This window comes from Canis lupus, chromosome 7, assembly GCF_048164855.1.
Source record: "Canis lupus baileyi chromosome 7, mCanLup2.hap1, whole genome shotgun sequence".
In the NCBI taxonomy this organism is placed as follows: domain Eukaryota; kingdom Metazoa; phylum Chordata; class Mammalia; order Carnivora; family Canidae; genus Canis; species Canis lupus.
In genome coordinates, this window is record NC_132844.1 from 52139418 (window position 1) to 52161839 (window position 22422).

General features: G+C 44.0%; 1 protein-coding gene, 1 long non-coding RNA gene and 1 pseudogene across 4 annotated transcripts; 2 read left to right on the forward strand and 1 right to left on the reverse strand.

Moving 5' to 3' along the window:
* Positions 1–1651: 1651 nt before the first annotated feature.
* On the forward strand, positions 1652–21382 carry LOC140636868 (glutathione S-transferase A4-like). Of its 2 annotated transcripts, none has more exons than XM_072832665.1 (7): positions 1652–1794; positions 10545–10651; positions 11785–11836; positions 13835–13967; positions 16720–16861; positions 18666–18797; positions 21099–21382. In XM_072832665.1, the coding sequence occupies exons 2-7, from the start codon at positions 10565–10567 to the stop codon at positions 21219–21221; spliced, it is 669 nt and encodes a 222-aa protein (XP_072688766.1). In that variant the 5' UTR covers positions 1652–1794; positions 10545–10564; the 3' UTR covers positions 21222–21382. The 2 variants fall into 2 exon arrangements, with proteins under 2 accessions (XP_072688766.1, XP_072688767.1); XM_072832666.1 differs by lacking the exon at positions 1652–1794 and adding an exon at positions 8914–8953.
* On the forward strand, positions 9432–9531 carry LOC140637427 (U6 spliceosomal RNA; annotated as a pseudogene).
* LOC140636870 (uncharacterized) lies at positions 14927–18468 on the reverse strand. 2 transcript variants are annotated; one of them, XR_012034090.1, is made up of 2 exons: positions 15444–18468; positions 14927–15230 (listed from the first exon to the last, which is right to left on the reverse strand). It is a non-coding gene; the product is annotated as an uncharacterized lncRNA (long non-coding RNA). The 2 variants fall into 2 exon arrangements; XR_012034091.1 differs by having other exon boundaries at positions 15316–18468.
* Positions 21383–22422: the final 1040 nt, after the last annotated feature.

Genomic DNA, 22422 nt, shown 5'->3' on the forward strand with positions numbered 1-22422 from the left:
TTTAGTGCTGTCCACAACCACACAGAAAGAGGATATCTAGAAGCTCCATGTTCAGAACTCTCCTGGATTCTGCCCTGGGCATCTCTGCCCTTGGCTGATTTTCATCTGTATCCTCTCCCTGTAGTAAAGCATAGCTGTAAGTATAACAGCTTTCAACATGTTCTATGAGTTCTAGTGACTTGTGGAACCTAAAGCTGGATTTTGGGCACCCTTCAACTTGAAGCTGGTGTGAGAAGTGGGGGTGGTCTCTTGGACTGCTCCTTCTAACCTCTTCAGGGAAGAGAAACATTTTATACTTAGGTGTTGATCAATGTATACATAGGAACCAGACATTGCCTTAATAACACGCGGGCATCTGTATGATTGAGTTTTGTGGGATGGCAGCAAACGTGTGCTACTTTTTACTATGATTTTGGTGTGATTTTACTGTGCAGTGCCATCACCTGGTAATACGCGGACACTAAGCCTTTTGTAACTATTGGGTTATCATTTTCTTAAACGCCAGGGGGCCCTCAAGGCTGGCTCTGAGGGAACAACCAGAGAGAAAGGTTGGCTTCTGCACAGAGTCAGAGGATTAGAAGCAACAAATAGAAGAGGCCACACTGTCTCAAATGAAGCCCGTGGCTTTCCGGGTGGAAGCATGACCTCACATGGGACAGTGCTCTTCCTGTACTGAAAACAAGCCTCCTTCCGCCGCCATCTTGCCTCAGGTGGCATTACCCCCATTTTGTCACAGTCCCCTTTTGGGCCAGACTCCTACACTTGAGTCTCAGCCCATGGCATGCCACCCCCCATATTCCTGAACCACCAGACTCTGGGAATAGAGTAAAGGGTCAGGCACCAGAAATTGTTTATCCTTAGAAACACTGTGCGAGAGGGTGCAGGGCTAAACCCAAACAGGTAAACTAGAAGCCTCCCCAACTAAAGCCACAGCGGTAAACCGAGGGCTTAAAGTGCATAACCACATACAAGGGGGCTGTGGGTGTCTGGACAGAGGAGGGGGTACGGCACTTAATGAGTCTGGGACCCAGGACAAGCCACTCAGAAAATTTACAATGCAGATTTACAGCTATGCTGGGACTTTCAAATAAGATACCTAACGGGTAATGCAGGTATCTTATCTTTTTTTTTTTTTTTTTTTTCAGATTTTATTTTGAGAGAGAGTGAGAGAGAGACAGTGGAGCAGGGGGAGAGGGAGAGGGAGAAGCAGACCCCCTGCTGAGCAGGGAGCCCAATATAGGGCTTGATCACAGGACCCCAGGATCATGACCTGAGCCAAAGGCAGATGCTTGACCAACTGAGCCACCAAGGTGACCCACGCAGGTATCTAACAGAGTATTCCTGATTCCTCCTCCTGGTCCCTTATAAGATTTCTGTTACAGATGTCACATTCCTCAGCTATAATCATCTAATACATTGTTGCTACTATTATTTTTAAGGCACCACATTGATTTGTTCATATATTTACACTGCCTGTCTTCCCCAGCTAGAATGTAAGCACCACACATGCAGGAATTGTGGCTGCCAGGGCCACCATTTTAGACTCATGACCTAAAAGTGTGCCTGTCACAGAGATTTGTTCAGTGAGCCAGTGGGATCCTTACTTGGGTAACTTGATACATTCCCAAGTGCACAAACAGCAGATGTAAAGTGAAGCCCCAGAGGCGTGTACAAACTGGAGTGCTTGTCTAATCCCTTGAGTTGGGTGGAGCACTCAGCGGGGAAAGGAAAGAGTTATAAACCCTCACCTGATCTCCAAGAAGCACTCCCAGAAAAGAGCCAGGAAGAGATAAGGTTAGTGGTGAATTTCTTACACATTGTACTTGGATTTGGCTGGATAGTTATATTTTGTGGCCAGATTTGTAGCTTACAGCAGCAATTGTTTTAACTTTGGCTAATTTAATAGCTATTATTTTAAACCTGCTTGTATCAAATAAAAGGAATGTATTTTTATGCAGAGTAGATATGTACATGAAAACAAGGTAGCAAATATACCTTTTGACAAGGCCTTTTAAAGACTTCCATTGCCAGGGCACCTGGGTGGCTCAGTGGTCAAGCTTCTGCCTTTGGCTCAGGTTGTAATCCTGGGGTCTTGGGATGGAGTCCCACATCAGGCTCCCTGGAGGGAGCCTGCTTCTTCTTCTGCCTATGTCTCTGCCTCTCTCTCTGTGTTTCTCATGAGTAAATAAGCAAAATCTTTTAAAAAATAAAGACTTCTGGGATCCCTGGGTGGCGCAGCGGTTTAGAGCCTGCCTTTGGTCCAGGGCACGATCCTGGAGACCCGGGATCGAATCCCACGTCGGGCTCCCGGTGCATGGAGCCTGCTTCTCCCTCTGCCTATGTCTCTGCATCTCTCTCTCTCTCTGTTTGTGACTATCATAAATAAATAAAAAAAATAAATAAATAAAGACTTCCATTTCATACATATTAGATGTTAAAATGTCCCCCCTCTGATGTTAAATGTAATTTTAAAGATATATGAGTCAAGTGGTGTTTCAGTTGATTGGTGGAAATAACCCACTTAGCAGAATTGAGCCATTACATTTTTTTCTCCTCAGGCAAATCTGATATATATATATTTTTTCAAATCTGATATTTTTGTATGCAGTTGAAGAGAAGAACACAGGCCCCGCTCACTGTGTCATGGTTCCTAACACATAGACTAAATCTCCCTCTCTAGGTGCCTACTCAACATATGCCTGGAAGATATAATCCAAATAATCTGATACAGGGGTCTTCCTCTGAGGTCCTGTTGAAAAATGAGTCTCTAGTCAAGCCTTGAAAACAATTTTTCTAGGACTTGTCCTGATCGTTAAAGAGCAGTGGGGCCAGTTGTGGTCCACTCTGTTCACTCTCCCAGCAGCCTTAGTCACCTGGGCAGATGAACGTCTCTTTCTTGGCTCAGGTATATTATTTATCTGTCAGTTTATATGCCTGGGTGTATAAGTTGATCACTTGTTAGAGTTTTGTGTTTTTTTTTTAAGATTTTATTTATTCATGAGAGACACACAGAGAGAGGCAGAGACATAGGCAGAGGGAGAAGCAGGCTTCCAGCAGGGAGCCCCATACAAGACTTGATCCTAGGACCCGGGGATGACGACCTGAGCCAAAGGAAGATGCTCAACCACTTAGCAACCCAGGTGTCCTGGAGGCTTACCTTTAGATAACATGTCCAATTCAACTAATCAACATATCAAATCAACTAATTAAATATTTTGCTAATAGAACATGTTAGGAAAATAGAAGAGAGGGATCCCTGGGTGACGCAGCGGTTTAGCACCTTTGGCCCAGGGCGTGATCCTGGAGACCCGGGATCGAATCCCACATCGGGCTCCCGGTGCATGGAGCCTGCTCCTCCCTCTGCCTGTGTCTCTGCCTCTCTCTCTCTCTGTGTGACTATCATAAATAACTAAAAATTTATTAAAAAAAAAAAGAAAATAGAAGAGAATAATTCCTAGTCAATTACAAATGGAATGTAACTTTAAGGCTATACTTAGCCACACTTTGAAACTATACCGAAGGTCTTGGTTATGCTGTTAATACTGCTATTTTCCAACTTGAACATAGTCTTTGTCGAAAGACTAAATTGATGCTACACCTTTCCAATCTGGCAAATTTAAGTACTCTGGGGAATACAGGGTTATCTGGGAGAGTTCTTTTGTTTTGCTTTCTTTTTTTTTTTCTTTTTTTCTTTTTTTTGTCTCAGTGACACATTTTGATCTGCTGGTTATAATGAAAATAGGTCATTCTAATCCACTGGAGAAGCCAAAGTAAATGCTACAGATATTTCTATTAATAATAGATTTAGAATTGACATCTTGTATTTTGGCCCAAAACATCTGTTAAAACTCCCAGCCTCTTAAATTAACCCCTTAAAATTTTCATTAGCCAGAAACTTCAATAAAAGCCTGCCTTTTGCCCAACTGTTCAAATAACTGATAAAAATGTGTGCTCTTTTGCCCCAATTATCTAAAACAGCTGTTAACATTGTCAGTAGAATTTCACTCCGAAAAAGATTGACTGCTTTCCCAATGTATGTGTTCCTCAGTTAGGAGCACAGGGCGAAGAATGACAAGGAAAGAGAAATGACATCAGAAAGACTTAAAACTGGGAATAAATGAAAGAGGTTACCAAATTCTGCACCAACTTCCATTTTTGTAGTTCGGGCACCTGACATTTCTTCCAGACCAGCCTCAGGATTGGGAGGAAGCTACACACCTGCTACTCGGTTAAACTTGGGGTTGGAAGAAGGCCTCACATCTCTTCAAAGGGGGTCAATGAAAATGACTTAACATGGGAAATTCACTTATAATTACCTCCAGTTTCCTCTGTTCTTCTTCTTCTATTCTTAGCCACACACACCTCCAGCACTTCACCATTTGCTCATCCCTCTTTTAAAACATCATTTTCTGTAATTTATGCCTGCATAACAGGCCCTGAGAAGAATGACCACACACTGAGCCCCAAATGCAGTTTTGTTGAGTTTTCACTCCAGACCTGGCTTCTCAAACTTCATTTTAATATACAAGTGAATCATCTGGCTCTTGTGAAAAATGTAGACTCTGATTCAGTAGCTCTGACCCAGTGACTCAGAGTCTGCATTTCTAATAAGTGAAGCTGATGCTGTTGGTCCAAAATCACACTTCTAGAGAATGCCTTCCTTTCCTTTCAGAAGCAAATTTCCCTTATTTCTCTTGCCAGTGAATGTTGCTGTGATCTGGAGATGTAGATGTGTTTGTGTGTGTGTGCGTGTCATCTTTTGAGTCCTTACTGTATTCAGTGATTTGCATCCATTATCTTATTTCCACCTCATAACTACCCATGTGAATTAGGAACAATTAGTCTTATTGCACAAACGAGGAAACTGAGGCTCACAGAGTTTTAAAAACTTGCAGAAGTGAGAAGTAGACTTAAAATTTCAACTTAGGTTTTTACTTTTATTGGCACCCAGGGCATAACTCAGATATGAGTTCTCCCACATTTTCTTTTTTTTTAAATATGTATTTTATTTATTTAAGGTTAGGAGGAGCAGAGGGACAGGAAGGGAATCGCCAAGTAGACTCCATGCTGAGCATGGAGCCCAACACGAGGCTCTATCTCACAACCCTGAGAGCACAATCTGATTCAAAACCAGAGTCGGAGGCTTAACTGACTGAGCAACCCAGGCACACCCCGCCCCCGCCACCTTTTCTAAAAGATTTTGAACGTTGTTTTTTTTGTTTTGTTTTGTTTTGTTTTGTTTTGTTTTGTTTTTTTACCAAGGCCCACACGGGCCCCTGGAGCTCTGGGGGTGGGGGCTGTGCATCCCACAGCTCATCTCAGGTGAGGCGGCATATGGGGGAAGTTTGCAAGCCCCAAGAGGTGGCTTTCAATTCCTGATGTAATAAGCCCTGTGTGGGAAGCCTCGTTGGTGAACCAGTTTTAATTCATGACAAACCTTTTGGGCAATATTAGCAGCACAAAAAAGAGACTTGAAGATTGGAGTGTGAGTTTACGGTGAGCTCAACATCTCAGGTTCTGGATCTTCCAGCAGCTGTGTTCACAGTGTCTGCATTTTGGGTGACACCCAGAAAACATTCTCTTTGCTCCCTTTATTTCTCAGAAAAGGAACAAATATTCCCATTGTACCTGTCCATTTCAGATTTGACAATGTCCTTTTTCTTTTTTAAACAATGAAAATAATTGGGTTTACTTTTTGAAGCACAAACGTGGTTTTCTATATCACCAAGCTGTGATTTATCCAACTCTTTGTTGAACTTCATTAGAGATCAAAAAAAAAAAGAATTAAAAGACTTGATTTAGGTCCTTAAGCTATAATGCCATGGAAGGGGCTCAGACAAAACTTCTGTTTATATATGCTCATTCTGTACGGCTCTGTTCAATTCTTGTAATAATGTATTTCTTTCTAAATACAATTTCATTCTGACTTACAGCTTGGGAACCTGAGTGTTTCCATCACAAGGTATGAGGTTTACAAGGTTTTTGATTGCAGGAACTATATCTTATTTATCTTTGTATGCCTGGAGTGCTTAACCTAGTACTGTATTCATAATAGGAGCTCAATAAATGTTTGATGTTAAAGGAAAGAATGAAAGATGGAACATAGACATTTTAGCAAGTTTAGAAATTGATATCTCAGGCCCACTGAGGTAATAGCAGTATATTCTGTGTAACCACCATGTGTCTGGGATAGTGCTGGGTTGGTTCTCTAGGAGATGGAAGAAAGATGCCCTGACTCCTGCCTTCCAAGAGTTTGCCACCTTGTTAGTTTTGCAGGTCAGAATCCCAGGGGAGCAGTTGGTTCTTGGCTGGGGTGAGATTGTAAGTAGTATTGACCCCTTCTCTGTAATCAGCTCTTCCAGAAGAAATAGCTGCTCCTCGGAAGGGCATGGGGTAGGGACTGGAGTCTGGTGTAGCTCCTAACAATGTCCTGTTCAGTCTTACTTTTTTTTTTTTTTTTTTTTTTTTTAAGATTTTATTTATTTGTTCATGAGAGACACAGGCAGAGGAAGAAGCAGGCTCGCTGCAAGGAGCCCAATGTGGGACTCAATCCCGGATCCCGGAATCATGCCCTGAACCGAAGGCAGACGCTCAACTGCTGAGCCACCCAGGCGTCCCTCCTGTTCAGTCTCCCATCATTCATGAGCCCACTTTAGGACACCATTGAGCTAAAGCGGAGAGATTGAGGAATGGTGGATGTTTGGCCAGAACCAGCTGTTTATGGAGGGCACAGACATTTATCCAGATTTTTATAGAAGAAGTGGTAACTGGTTATCATTCGAGTGGCTGGTTATTAATGACTAGGGGAAAAATTCCTTCTTATGGACTGGAGAGGGAAGGTTACAGGCCACAGTCCTATTTATCAGAGGTGGGGTCTCCTTTATTCTAACTTTGGGCTTTAGGGCTCCCTTGAACATTGAGGAAGGTTTGGACGTGCTGGCAGGGAGAGGAATGATCCTATCCTTGTAATTCAACTCTGGATTCCAAAGATAGATCCTTCAATCTCCCACGTACCCTGAGGATATATGTAAGGGGCTGGCAGAAACGAAGTGGGAAATAGTGGTAGGCATCACATAAAGTCCCCCAGTATTCTTCCATATAGCAGCAAACCATGAAAAAGCTCCAATGCTGCTCACAGTCACAAAATGAAGGCAAAAGTCACATCAGATTTACTTTTAAAATATCCTGTATCACAATATTGAGTCAATTTAAAAAGTCTTGGCTCCCTTTTACAAAATATCAGTAGCATTTGCAACACTTATCAATCTCAAATAAAACTAATAGACAAGCCAACCAGCCTAAGAAACTCTAAGAAAATATGAAATCTGTGTGTAAGTCATTTAAAGAAGCACAGGGGACTCTACTTGATATGGACCACATACTGTGGTATGTACTTTACCCATTACTTTATTCATCCTTGGTCCTCACAATAGGCCTCTGCCTGAAGTCAGTAGGTATAACCACCATACCCATTCTAAGGATTAGAAGACTGAGGCTTACAGAGGTGGATAAAGGTTGTGCAACATTAGTGAAGACTCATGACTCAAAAGCCCAGAGCCCCTTGCCTTTGAAAGATGGGGACAGTAACACACAGTTATCATTTCTGTTTGAGGACTGGACATTTCTGTTTGGGTATCTGCCTGGCAGAGGGGCTGGAAATGAATGTGACCAGATCCACATCCATGCCCTCAGCTCTCTCAGGGTTCATTCTCTCAGCAAAGCCAGGATGGCTGTTAATCCACATTCTTGGTCATGCACCTTAAGGAGCACAGCTTTCCTCTCTCCCCCCCGACAGCGCACCTCCCAGCAGAACACAGCACAATCCCTCCCTCATACTCAGACTCCTGTCTCCCTGATGTTGCCAGTTCCCGATTTTTTTATTCCAGCACCTCCAAGGGCTCGTATCTCTACATCCCTTTGAGTGTGGATTCTGCAATGCCAGCAAGAAGCTTACCCTCTCTTGACCATTTTAGGATGACATTTTGTGGGGCACCTGGATGGTTCGGTCGGTTAAGTGTCAGCCTTCAGCTCAAGTCACGATCCTGGGGCCCTGGGATTGAGCCCCTCATTAGGCCCCCTGCTCAGTGGGGAGTCTGCTTCTCCCTCTCCCTCTGCCCTGCCCCCCACTCTTACTCTCTCACTCTCTCTCTCTCAAATAAGTAAAATCTTAAAAAGGGAGGAGTGGGGCTACATTTTGCTGCCTCTCCTTTCATCTGAGAGATTTCATTTGGTTTCTGGAACAAATATGATGTCTGGAGCCTCCACGTTATGATACTCAGTAGTAGCGTTAGGTATCTGTCTCTCGTGGGCAGTCTGGGGCTAGGATTTTTTTAATGTCTTTTTAATCTTTATTTGAAATTTAGATTTCAAATAACTAAGAGAATAGTCAGAAGAAAGACCATTCAGCCTGCATTTTAAGTGACCGTTCATTGCTTAGAAACAGCTTTCTGGAGGCTACCAGAGATGACCTTTTCTGGATCCATTCTAAAAAAGGATAACTTTCAGCTTTGGCTAACTGGAGGAGCAGGATAGAATTACAATAAAAAGGGTGTTGGCAGCTGTTCCTATATTCCACCTTCTTTCACTGTAAGATTTATTTCAAACAGAATTTGGACTGGTTGAAGGTTTCAGGAACACAGAACAACAGGAATTAATCTGAGCCCCATCCAGATCCACAGCTTCATCCCTGTCTCTCAGAGCCAGTGGAGAGGGGTCAGCTTGGCTGGAACTCTGTGGAGCTCCTCAAGATGGAGTGATTATTTAATTTCACCAGTGTTGCTTTATTTTTGTCTGAAGGTAGCAGGATGAACAGAGACCTGGAAAGGGTTCTTGGAGTGAGGGCTTGAATTATTTGTCAATCACCCAGAGTTTGCTGCTGTTAAATATTTTGTAGTTGTCTGCCTTGCAGCCTTCCTGACACCTGGTCAGTCCCTGAAACATGGCCCATGAGGATGTGAGTTTCTCTAGCACTAGAACCCACCAGGCATGTGCATCCTGCTGTGCCTGTTGCATGTTGGGAACTGCTATGGCCTCCTCCTTCTGACTTTTAACAGCACTTACATTTGCTCCTTAACCATCATATGTGGGACCTTGTAGGAGACCAGAGAATTCAAGAATTTTTTCGTTGGGGAGAGGCTAACAAGAAGCCACCATTTCCCTTCTCCTTCTTGTCATATTTTCTCGTCACTGATTTTTATCGTAAGATTCATTCTAAGTGAATTACTAGATCCAAACAAATTTCTCTAATCAGGGAATGTGGGTGCCTTCTTAATCATTGTGTCTCCCAAGACAATAAAGTAGTGGGGTTTTAGGAAGCTCCTGAAACTCTCAACACCCAATAGCTAAAGAGGCAACTTAAAAGTAATGAATCTTGAAAACAACCCGACATAAATAGTACCTAGGGATGACAAGACCACAAGGAAGTAATTAGTGTGGCTTTGGCAGCACATACACTAAAATTGGGACAATACAGAGATTAGCATGTCCCCATGCAATGATGACACACACATTTGTGAAGCATTCCATATTAAAAAAAGAAAGAGGAAAGGAATTCAACTTTTCCAAGAGTTAAACTATAAATCCAATATATAAGAAAATAGAGTGGTTGTGGGTAACATTGCTTCAAAACACCTGTAAGATTTTATGAACCTGAGTGAGTGACCTTATTGTCATATTGTTATAGGTATTCCCAGTCAAATGTTTTTATCATAAACCGAGCTACTGTTATGGTTTTTTAACTTCCTTATGAATTTTGTTAGCACAAGAAGCATCCTCAAGCAGAATCCCAGTTAGGACAGGTTACTTGGCAGTTTGGGGCTTAGTGGGCAAAGGACCATGTTGAGTGCTGTGTTGAGAAGCCGTGGGTCTCTATGAGATCCGTGTGTCACCCTGAGCTAAACAACCTCCCAGCCACAGCACCGTGTGCACTGACTGGACCAGGGACTTGGCTTTTTTTTTTTTTTTTTTTTGCTGTTTCCATGAAGCATGCATCGTTACCTACGGGGAGAGAGAGGGAAATGTGAGAAAAGCAGACCTAGCAGTCCTCTAAATTGGTATAGAGCTTAGTATTCTCAAAGCACGTTCAATAATCCTGTGAGACCGGAAGGGGTCACCAAGATAATGGTCACTGTGGCCCTTGCCATGGTGAGGCAGAAAGTGCTATCAGGTATGGTCACATAGTTCTATACTCTTTTTTAAAAGGGTGCAGGTCTGGACGCCTTGGTGGCTCAGTGGTTGAGCATCTGCCTCTGGCTCAGAGTGTGATCCCGGGGTCCTGGGATCAAGTCTTGTATCAGGCTCCCTGTGAGGAGCCTGCTTCTCCCTCTGCCTGTGTCTCTGCTTCTCTCTCTCTTTCTCTCTGTGTCTCTCATGAATAAATAAATAAAATCTTTTAAAAAAAGATATAATATTAACAGCACTCCAGCCTCCTCCCCTGCACCCCTCTCCAATCACAACACTCGTTCTCCTCACTGGAGATAACCACCACCCTGATTCTGTGATCACTGTTTTCTTGCTTTTCTTATTTTTCTTATTTTGCCCTTCAGAAAACCCTGAGCCAGGAGTCATGGCAACCAAACCCAAGCTCTACTACTTTCGTGGCAGGGGCAGGATGGAGTCAATCCGCTGGCTCCTGGCTGCAGCTGGAGTGGAGGTTGGTTCCTGATTGGGAAAAGGAAGGAGGGCAATTTGGGTAGACCGAAGTGGTCCTCTTCCCCCTTCAAAATTTAGGATGGGGCTTTCAGGATAGACCACTCTTTCCCTTTCCATGTATCTTTCTTTGTAAGAGCTGAGGGAGAGAACATAGTCCTCGGTTTAAGCAAGGTTGGGAGGGTGGAAGCCTGGGGAGATGTTCTGGAAGCTTCATAGAGGCCTAAGAAGTCACGGTGACTCATAAGACAAAGGAGAGAGAGGAGACCCACAACTGGATCATTGTCTTCACTGGAACCAATTAACTGTGGTCTTTCCAGCTCTGTCCTGGCACCTCAGTCTTGTTCTATCCATGGCTGCCAACTGGAACCTTACACCCAGCTGCAGTCTGGTCTCCTCTTGAGCTCTCCTTGGAAAGGTCTGCCCCACCAGGATCCTTCCTTAATTCTGAATTCCTTAACCACTGACTTTACCATAGATTTGCACAAGTGTTTTGGAATTGTTTGGTTTCAGGCAGGCGTGACTTCTTTTTCCCTATTTGTATGCCATCTGCTTTAAAACAAGACTCATGCATGACCTTCTTTGTTTTGTCCACCTTATCCTACCCCCATCTCAAAGTTTAGGGAACAAAAAAAGTCACTCTCACCCATAAAAACTGTAGGGATTCCATCAATAAGTGATGATGATACCACCCGGGTAATGATCTTTGGATCTCTTTCATTGAATGTATGAACATCAAAGAGAAATTTAATTTGACCTGATATGGAGGGAGAATGATACAGACGAGAGAGAAGAGAGGAATGAGAGAAGGGAAATCATTGGGGGAAGTTGGTGAAAAGGACAAGAATTTGGAGAGAAAAAAAGAGCTAAGGTGAAGAAAAGGGAAAATATGAATGGGGCTGAGGATATCCTATAAGTAGGCAAAACCCAAGAGGGTTTTGCCAGTCCCATGCCCATTTAAGCTAGTCTACACACACACGGGGGAATGTTCAGCTGTGTGGAAATTGACAACTTTGTGGTTCCTTTTAAAATGTTTATTCTGAAAGACACTGGGCATTTTACACTGTGAATATTTCTCTCTCTCTCTCTCTCTCTCAGGACATTAAAGTTATAACAAAGTTTCTATCCTTTATCTAGTTTGAAGAAGAATTTATTGAAACAGCAGAACAATATGAGAAGTTGCAGAAGGGTGAGCCTGGATTTATTCAATGTTTTCTTACTGGAAAAAATAAATATTTGTTTCTGGAAATATTAATTTCAATATAGAATACAGAACTCTGGAGTAACAACTATTAGAAAAAAGACTGCTAACGCTGATTGAGTACTCACTGTGTCCCTGTCACAGGGCTAAATTTATCATCTGCATTGTGTCCTTATCCGTAAAAGCTTATCAAGTAGACTCTGACCTTGACCTCAATTAGAGATGAAAGCATGGGTTTGACTCAGCTAATTGGTTCAATACTCATCATCCCGTTAAAGAATCGTTTAAGAATTGTTAAATAACGATCCAGTGGGTTGGAAGGGAGGGAGCAAAAAAGAAGTGCTCATGGCTCATATCCATTCTTTCTTAGTGGTTTCAACAGATTAAAAGACACTGTTTAATAGGTCACAATTGTAGAACCAAGACTATAGAAAAGAACAAAATTTGATTAAATTCGAAGAAGTCCTTCATCCTTACAATTCCCTAGAAAAGTTTCTCACATTGAGAAAAGACTAGGGCAGCCCCAGTGGCTCAGCAGTTTAGCCCCTGCCTTCAGCCCAGGGCCTGATCCTGGAGACCAGGAATCGAGTCCCACATCGGGCTCCCTGCGTGGAGCCTGCTTCTCCCTCTGCCTGTGTCTCTGCCTCTCTCTCTCTCTCTCTCATTAATAAATTAAAAAATAAATTAATTAAAAAAAATTTTAAAAAAAGAGAGAGAGAGAAAAGACTAGTATTTTCATAGTTCTAATAACCACAATGTTACTTTCCTTACCTAAGGAAACCTGGAAGCTCCCACCATTCCTGAGAAATAGCCATGAGACTGACACTATTTTTCGGAGAAACATTCAACTAGTAATCAGCAGACCTGCCATTTACAAACTGTATGACTTTGCAGAAGGCTTCTAAGTTCTCTGCATCCTATCTCCTTACCATAAAATAAAAATAAATTCTGGGGATCCCTGGGTGGCTCAGCGGTTTAGCGCCTGCCTTTGGCCCAGGGCACCATCCTGGAGTCCAGGGATCGAGTTCCACATCAGGCTCCCGGCATGGAGCCTGCTTATCCCTCTGCCTGTGTCTCTGCCTCTCTCTCTCTATGTCTATCATAAATAAATAAAAAATCTTTAAAAAATAAATAAATAAATTCTATGGTCACAGATGCGGTATACCAGTAGATCTCACTGAATGAAGAAGGCCGGCTAGCCCCTTTCCCAATTCTTGTTTAGGAACTTTATCACCTCAAATATTCCTGAAGCTCCTTTCTTCTTTATTTCTGCCCTACTCCACCCCAAACAAGGCCAGTCACTAACATGTGGTAGGGATTCAGTACATATGTATTGAATAAGTAAAAGAAATGGATCTCCAGAGACTCTTCCATGATCATTCTGGCAAGAAGTCCTCCCTAATAGCCTATGAAATCCTCCAGTCCTCCCTGAGTCTGTGATGCTGCTCTTGTGCTTGAGACACCCTCCTGAGCATTACTATTACTTGTGCATAGGAGTTAGAGAGGGACAGCAGAGATAGCTACTGGCTAAGAGTCAGGAGGCCCACTTGGCTTTAGCTGTCTCCTGACTGTAAGCTTGAGCAAGTCACATTTGCTCCCTTGGCCTTCACAATGCCACAGTCTATAATATGAATGAGCTAAATGATCTCAAAGATCTTTTCCTGTGCTCTTGATCTGAGAGTTTTAAAAATCCTTTTGCAGGGATCCCTGGGTGGTGCAGCGGTTTAGTGCCTGCTTTTGGCCCAGGGTGTGATCCTGGAGACCCGGGATCAAATCCCACATCGGGCTCCCGGTGCATGGAGCCTGCTTCTCCCTCTGCCTATGTCTCTGCCCTCCTCTCTCTCTCTCTGTGACTATCATAAATAAAAAAGATTAAAAATAAAAATCCTTTTGCAGAAGGTCATCAGCTCCTAGAAGAAACTCTCCTACAGGCTTACCACAACGATGAAAGGAGAGTAATCTAACTTTGCTTTGCTCAATCCACAGATGGACGCCTGCTTTTTGGCCAGGTACCTATGATTGAAATTGATGGAATGGTGCTCACGCAGACTAGAGCCATCCTCAGCTACCTTGCTGCCAAATATGACTTGTATGGGAAGGACCTGAAGGAGACAGTCAGGTAGCACAGTGTTTATTGTTACTTGACTCTTATCCAAGCTCTATAGTCTTGCACCAGCTGAGACTCAGTTAACATAGAGTCTTTCAGCCTAGACTAGGGGGAGAAGGCAAGGGGGAACAAGGGGAGATGCTCTTGCTATACCTGTATGCCTTGTGCATAGCTGGATATATATACAACCTTTTACTACTCATGGTGGTATGCATTCAACATTCTCATCTTCTCTCCCACTCCTACCAAATACGGTCTCATAAAATGACCTGGTAAACTATTCTACATGAAAGTGGAAATGACTGACTCAGCAAACAATGAGCATTGTATCAATGATCTATTACCACAAACAATGCTGTGTAACATGTCACCTTGAAACACTGTGACTTAAATTAGCATTCATAATAAATGAATGAGCAGTAATAAACTGCTCATCAATCTATGGGTCATGTGGGTGTTGGCATATCTCGGTCAGGCTTGACTCCTCTTCGCTGGACTCACTCATGTATTCTGTGGTCAATCAGTAGTCAGCCAGGAGATTCTGGTTTTGGGTGTTAAGTATCAACCAGAGCAGGGGGGGCACATGGGGCATGTGTCTCTCATTGTCTCATGCCGAGCTTGTTCTTGGGGCAGCTAGGGAAGGTTCTAAGAGAGAGAGTAAAAGCACACAAGGCCTCTTAAGTTCTAGGCTCAGAACTGGTCATCAGTTCCACCTCATTCTATTAGTGAAAGCAAGTCATGAGATCATTCCAGAAAACAGACCCCAGCTATTGATGGAAGGAGCTGTTGAGTTTTGTCACAATTACTGAAGGGTGAAGATGTATATTCACTGTTCTGCACAAATATACCACAAGCCTCTACCCTGTGCTGGGCACTACGGTAGGCCTGGCTGAAGATAGCTGGATTATTACTCCCAGGAATGGTTCAGTTTTACAGGAGATAAGCAAACTAAAGACAAAACAAAGACAGACTTACAACTATAAAAGTTTTATCTAGATTTGGGGTCAAAGGGCCATTTCCACGGTCCCTAAAATCTCATCACCATAAGCATGGACACTGAGATGGTCCATACATATAGATAGAAGACATGGTGGGAGAAAGGTCCAAATTCAACTGTTTAGGAGAGAGAGTATAGGGATCCCTGGGTAGCTCAGTGGTTCAGTGCCTGCCTTTGGCCCAGGGTGTGATCCTGGAGTCCCCGGATCGAGTCCCACGTTGGGCTCCCTGCATGGAGCCTGCTTCTCCCTCTGCCTGTGTCTCTGCCTCTCTCTTTCTCTGATGAATAAATAAATAAAATTTTAAGAAAAAAAGAGAAAGAGTATAGCATAGGAATGAACAAAATTCATAACCAGAAGCATACCCCAACTTTTTCAACTCTCAAATGAACTGAGTCATCCTGACTTGCAGTCCCAGAAGTACATGGCAAGACAAGCAATTTCAAACAGCGTGTGAAAAGGATCCTTTTATAAGAATGTAAGCAGTACTAACATGCAAAAGCTGTTTCCCATTATTTGGATGAATGTGCTTATTTTTTTACGGTTAAAGGTGACTAGTTAGGTAACAATTTCACCTGTAAAAAAAAAAAAAGATTTATAATTCAGATAGGACAATTAAGTAAATTGTGCTTTTATATATGTTAAAAAGACAAAGATGATCATTGAGCCAAATTTATTGGGCAACTAGCATACAGTGGAGGATACACAGACACACAATCTTTTTTTTTTTTTTTTTAAGATTTTATTTATTTATTCATGAGGGACACAGAGAGAGAGAGAGGCAGAGACACAGGCAGAGGGAGAAGCAGGCTCCAAGCAGGGAGGGAGTCGGACGCGGGACTCGATCCCAGGCTCCAGGATCGCACCCTGAGCCAAAGGCGGATGCTCAACCACTGAGCCACCGGGGTGCCCCAGTAGTTTTTAACCTTTGTGTTTGTCAACGAAAGGAAAATTTTAGAAAATGCAATCGAGGGATCCCTGGGTGGCGCAGCGGTTTGGCGCCTGCCTTTGGCCCAGGGCGCGATCCTGGAGACCCAGGATCGAGTCCCGCGTACGACTCCCTCCCTGCTTGGAGCCTGCTTCTCCCTCTGCCTATGTCTCTGCCTCTCTCTCTCTCTCTCTGTGACTATCATAAATAAATAAAAATTAAAAAAAAAAAAAAGATTTAAGAAAATGCAATCGAGGGATCCCTGGGTGGCGCAGCGGTTTGGCGCCTGCCTTTGGCCCAGGGCGCGGTCCTGGAGACCCGGGATCGAATCCCACATCAGGCTCCCGGTGCATGGAGCCTGCTTCTCCCTCTGCCTGTGTCTCTGCCTCTCTCTCTCTCTGTGTGACTATCATAAAAAAAAGAAAAAAAAAATGAAATCGAGGTATTTGACTTGACAAGGTTGCCCCGTCAGGGGAAGACCTGCCACATTATGTATCTTCCCTCGGGAAGCGAAGGTCGCAGCACTAACGGTTTCGCACTTCAGGTGAACTTCATCCCGTTGGGTCTTTAAATCCACAAGGATCTACTTCCGGCAGATCTCCACTGGCAAGCACTTGCTAATTTTTTCACACATCCCTTGACCCAGGGCGCCTTTCCCGAGGTCCTAGCATCCCCCGTGGGCCGGAACCCCACGGGAAGGGGTGTACAGGGTCATCCGCCCCGTCTCCCCGTCACCGTCGCGGCGGCGAGGCTGCGAGGCTGCGAGGCGGGACCCCCCCCCCCCCCCGCCCCGAGGTCAGAGGCGTCCGTGGGGACGCGAGTCACGCGCCGGTTTTGTCAGGATCAACATGTACGCGGACGGCACCCTGGACCTCATGCTGATGATCGCGCTGGCTGCGTTCAAACCCCCGGCAGAAAAAGAGGAGAGTCTTGCATTAGTCGCGCAGAAGGCCCAAACTCGTTACTTCCCGGTGTTCGAGAAGGTAGGCTGCAGGGTCGCAGCTCGCATCGCCGCGAGGGGGGGGACGTTCGGGTGCTCTCGCGAGAGGCGGGCCCGGTGGGCGGGTCCGGGGGGCGGCCGCTGCGCGCGCAGACCCTGGGACGCGCGGGGGGCGGGGCGCGCGGGGGGCTGACGTCATCGAGCGACCCCCCCCCCAGGCCCCCGCCCTCCCGCAGGGAGGGAGGAGAACCGAGAGGCCCGCGCGAGCCCTGCGCGTGGCCGCGGCGCTCGGCGGGTCGCAGGATCCGGGCCTGGCTTCCCGTGGCTGAGACGGACGGCTGTTCCGGGAGTGGCCGCTGCGGCGGACGCGAGCTTTAGCGAGAGCCCCAAAACGGAGGCCGTAAGGCAGTCAGGCGGGGCCCCTACCAAGCACTGAAAGGATGCATTGCTCGGAAACATTTCTGTTCTGATTTGAAAAATAAGCCAGCAGCAGCCCAGGGCACCCCCTCCTTACCTTCGCATCGTACGTATCATGGGTATTTCTTTCCCTTTAATCCTGGAGGCTCAATCACGCCCCGATCCAACAAACAAGGTCTTTTAGATTTACGACTTTTCCGAAGTCATTTTGGAGGCGTGCTAGGTACGAATGTCCTCGAAATACACCTGGAAATACATTCCCAACTTGGAGGGCAGCGTGGGCCATGGTGCGAGACTGGTTAGCAGGGGGAGGTACGTGAAGAATTCTCTGGGATTTCTGCTCAGTCTTAGTCTTGGGAAGCAGTGATTTACTACGGATTAGGCTACAGTGAAGAGTTTGGCCAGTGCCCCGCAGTATCAGACAGTCCGGTTCCTTATTAGGGAGCGATGCAGAGTGTCGCTGAAATGCCTTCCGTTTAAAAAACTGGTAGGCCCGCAGCCCGGGGCTGGACCTGGAGACCCGGCATCAGGATCGAGGCCCACGTGGGCTCCCTGCATCGAGCCTGCTTCTCCCTCTGCCTGTGTCTCTGCCTCCCTCTCTCTCTCTCTCTCTCTCTGTGTGACTATCATAAATAAATAAAAAATAAAAAACTGGTAGGCCTGCAGCCCGGGGCGTGGTCCTGGAGACCCGGGATCGAGGCCCACGTCGGGCTCCCTGCATGGAGCCTGCTTCTCCCTCTGCCTGTGTCTCTGCCTCCCTCTCTCTCTCTCTTTCTCTCTCTCTGTGTGACTATCATAAATAAATAAAAAATAAAAAAATAAAAAACTGGTAGGCCTGCAGCCCGGGGCGTGGTCCTGGAGACCCGGGATCGAGGCCCACGTCGGGCTCCCTGCATGGAGCCTGCTTCTCCCTCTGACTGTGTCTCTGCCTCTCTCTCTCTCTGTGTCTCATAAATAAATAAATAAAGTCTTTAAAACAACAAACAAATAAAATAAAAAGCTGGTAGGATTATTTGAGTCATAATGTTAAATGAGGTTTATCATACTGCCTTCTACCTGCGGTACAGTAGCCTCGTTCTAACCAATCAAGGTCATGACCTTTGCGTCTCCTGGGCTGCTGGGTACAGTTTTACTTAACCAGCTATAGGCTTTTAAGAGAGAGCTCTGTTCCAGCGCTTCACTACCCAAAATGTCTTGATAAATCACTGGCAGGTTTCCAACAAGATTGTGCCAATGTACAGCAATATCTAAGAGTGTTTAAGAAGAGTTGGTTGCATCTGATCCTTTCCAGCGGTCTTGGAGATTATTAAGCAAAGGATTTCTCTAGTGAACTTGATCTGTACAGAAGACTCCCTGCTTTTATAAGTGCTAAGCCACGCAAAATAGTCTTTACTTTTATTTGATATTCTTTGTTATTTCTCTTTCTGTAGATTTTGAAAGACCACGGACAGGATTTTCTCGTTGGCAACAAGTTCAGTTGGGCAGACATACAACTGTTGGAAGCGATTTTAATGGTGGAAGAACTCAATGCTTCAGTTCTTTCCGACTTCCGTCTGCTACAGGTAGGGTGTTAAAAGCCACACAAAGCCCAAGAAAAAGTGAATAGAAACAAAGAGTAAAACAAAATGCATTTCCAGGTCAATTTCAAAAGAAGATTTTTAAAAATCACTATTTAATTAATTTTGGTAATTTTTTCCTACTTGCACTACAGGATAATTAGGAAATAAACCTTAATGATGGGAGAAACCCTTAAAATTACTGGCTTATATGTTTTGTAGGGACGTACCATAGTTTATATAACCAGTTTTCTTTTCTTGGAAACATAGGATATTCCCAGTTTTTCGGTGTGCCAACATTTTTAACATTATTTCTTTGCTCACCCTTTTAATAAATTCCTAGAACAGGAATAATCTCTTATGATGGGTTATTTTGGTTTCTAGCATAAATATTTAATGCTTTCTTTTTTTTTTTTTTAGAAAAAAAAGCATTTTTTTTTAGCATTTTTTTCCTGATGAAGTGACGACACTGGCAAATCTGTTTTTGTCGTTTCCCTTCAGAGCGCCTGCCAGACAACTCTGCCCCACTTTAGTGTACCTGATGCCAGGGACACCCCACAATGTCCCTCCATTGCTCAGGGCTTCTGCTTAGGTATCACTGCTTGCTTATCCCTTGCTGCTCAGCCCATCCTTAGACCTCTCTTTCTGGATCCTGCCAGTGCAAGACTGGAGCTGGCCTCTGTCCCATTTCCTTAGAAACATTTTATCAAAGAGGTGACCATAGGTTTTGTAGTTTAAGAACAGTATTTTTTCTTACTACAAAAGAAATGAAAGTTCAGGTCTTTACATTAGGCGTTGTATGAAATAAAAAAAGAAAAGACCTAACCAGCCAGATGCCACCACATTAGACTCTCTGATCTATTATTTTACATTTTTCCCCCGAAATAAGATCATACTAAATATTTTGTGGCTTGCTTTTAACATTTAAAAAATTATCATGAAAAAAAAATTATCATGAATGTTTTGATATGTCAACAAATATTCCTCTGCAATATCATTTTTTTTTTGCAATATCATTTTATTTTATTTTCATTAGATAATAGTCACATCTTTTTGAATAATTATAACTATATAAAAAGGGCATAAATTGCGAAAGCTCATTGCCACCACCAACCTCCCATCTTCCTGCCCCTATAATCACTTTTATTGGTTTCCTGTGTACCCTTCCAGTGTTCCTATTTTTGCAGATACAAACAAATATGAATATCTCTTTTTCTCTCTTCTTCACCCCTGGCTGGCTGGCTTTCTTACTTACTTACTTTCCTTCTCTCTTTCTTTTTTTTTTTTAAGATTTTATTTATTTATCCATGAGAGACACACAGAGAGGCAGAAACATAGGCAGAGGGAGAAGCAGGCTCCCTGTGGGGAGCCTGATGCAGGACTCATCCCAGGATCCCAGGATCACGACCTGAGCCAAAGGCAGATGCTCAACCACTGAGCCACCCAGGTGCCCCATCACCCCTGGTTTTCTTATACAAAACAGCAAATATATTCTGTTCTGCTTGGGGCGGGCCGGTTGACTGACTTTCTTTCTTTCTTTTTCTTTCTTTCTTTCTTTCTTTCTTTCTTTCTTTCTTTCTTTCATTCATTCAGCTAATCAGTTAATACAGGGAACTTCCTCTTTCTTTTTATATATATCATTTTAAATTACTGGCTTATATATCTTGTAGGGGCATACCATAGTTTGTATAACCAGTGTTCTTTCTTGGAAACATAGATTATTTCTAATTTTTCACTGTGCCAACATTTTTAATATTATTTCTTTGCTCATCCTTTTAATAAATTCCTAGAACAGGAATCAGTAGGTCAAATAATATGAATTTTTTATTTTTTTTATTTTTTATTTTTTATTTTTTTAAATTTTTTTTTTTTTTTTTTTTTTTTTTTTTATTTATGATAGTCACAGAGAGAGAGAGAGAGAGAGGCAGAGACACAGGCAGAGGGAGAAGCAGGCTCCATGCACTGGGAGCCTGATGTGGGATTCGATCCCGGGTCTCCAGGATCGCGCCCTGGGCCAAAGGCAGGCGCCAAACCGCTGCGCCACCCAGGGATCCCAATTTTTTAGAGTTTTTATTATGTGCCACCTACTTGTGACAATGATTTTTAAATAAGATTATTTAATTCACACTAAGCACACCAGCCATAGTATTACCTTCCCGGGAACATCCAGCAAACAGGTGTTGAGGGATTAACTCAGATTCAACTGGGCTCTGTAAGCTGACAGTCTAAATACCATCCTCCCATGACAAAGTTCTGTTATAGACCGTGACTGTCATTGAGGCTCTAATGTTCTGGTTCTCCTCTCAGGCATTTAAAACAAGAATCAGTAACATCCCTACAATTAAGAAGTTCCTGCAGCCTGGGAGTCAGAGGCAGCCACCCCCAGATAGCCACTATGTGGAAGTAGTCAGGAGCATCCTGCATTTCTGATGGCAGCAGGTCTTACCATGGCAAACAGCAATGATCCAGTCACAGCATCAGTATGGGCTGCCAATTGAAGAAAACTGTAGATTCTAGAAGTAAAGTGTCTAAAAAGAACAAAACCATACTGTCATGAACAGCAAACACCAATTAAATGCAATACAAAACCATTGTGATGTGTGGAATTTTTTTAAGCTTGTCAATTGTGGATGATGGTTACAACTTGATGAAATCAGTGTTCTCTGTAAATAAATCAGGAGGCTGCTGTATTTAGGGCAGTGGCCCACTTAAGGCACTATTCTTTCTGTTTGTACCAAGATCAGGGATCCCTGTTGGAAGAATGAACAGAGATTGGGATGCGGGATCTCCCCAACACCCACACTAATGCTGAGCTGGGATAGGAAAAAAAATGACAAATCAGGAGTAAGATGATGGCTGATGCCAGTAAATCCTGAGAGAAAGGATAGAGAAACAGAATGTCCAGGGAACATTATTCTGAGACCCTGAAAAAAAGACTTGGACAATTAGACAACTCACAGAGCTACCTGAGACTGGGTTTTGTTTTGCTGAAACAAGTAACACTGAGATTAAGATATAATCAATATTTATACGAATTGACCCAACAATTCCCTCTCTTTTAAGGGTAACTACTGTGTTCCCAAATTGGGTAATTTGGAACTCAGCCCCACATCTGGGACCCAGTGTGGTGGGAGATAGAACAGCTGCTCAGGGTGATGTTACAGGCACAGCTATGATTTCCAGTCGGTGGTCTGTGCTCTGGAGCAGGGCTCCTGCCAATGCTTTGAGGTACATGACTCTACCAGCTTTCAACTGTTGCTAGGCCATCCTGCCCAGGCCACACACTTGATCAGCTTCTCAGTGAGTACCCACCTATACATGTCCGTACTTGTGAAATAACCTAATGGCTCACCAGACTTCATACCGTTTCTTCAGGGCCACCGCAGGGCATGACCATTCCTACACTGTACACCGTCCCATACATTTTTCCTCCTCAACTCAGATGACAGACTGACCACCTTATGACCACCTGGGCCATTCAGTGTCCCCCAGCCCCCCCATTCAGTGTCCCCCAGTGTGTAGAGCCTGAGCTCTAGCTCCCAGCGTGGTCACATCCCAGGGATTCTCATTTAGCTAATCGCCCCATCTCATGTCCCACTCTGGCAAGGCTATCGCCAACTACTAGATGATG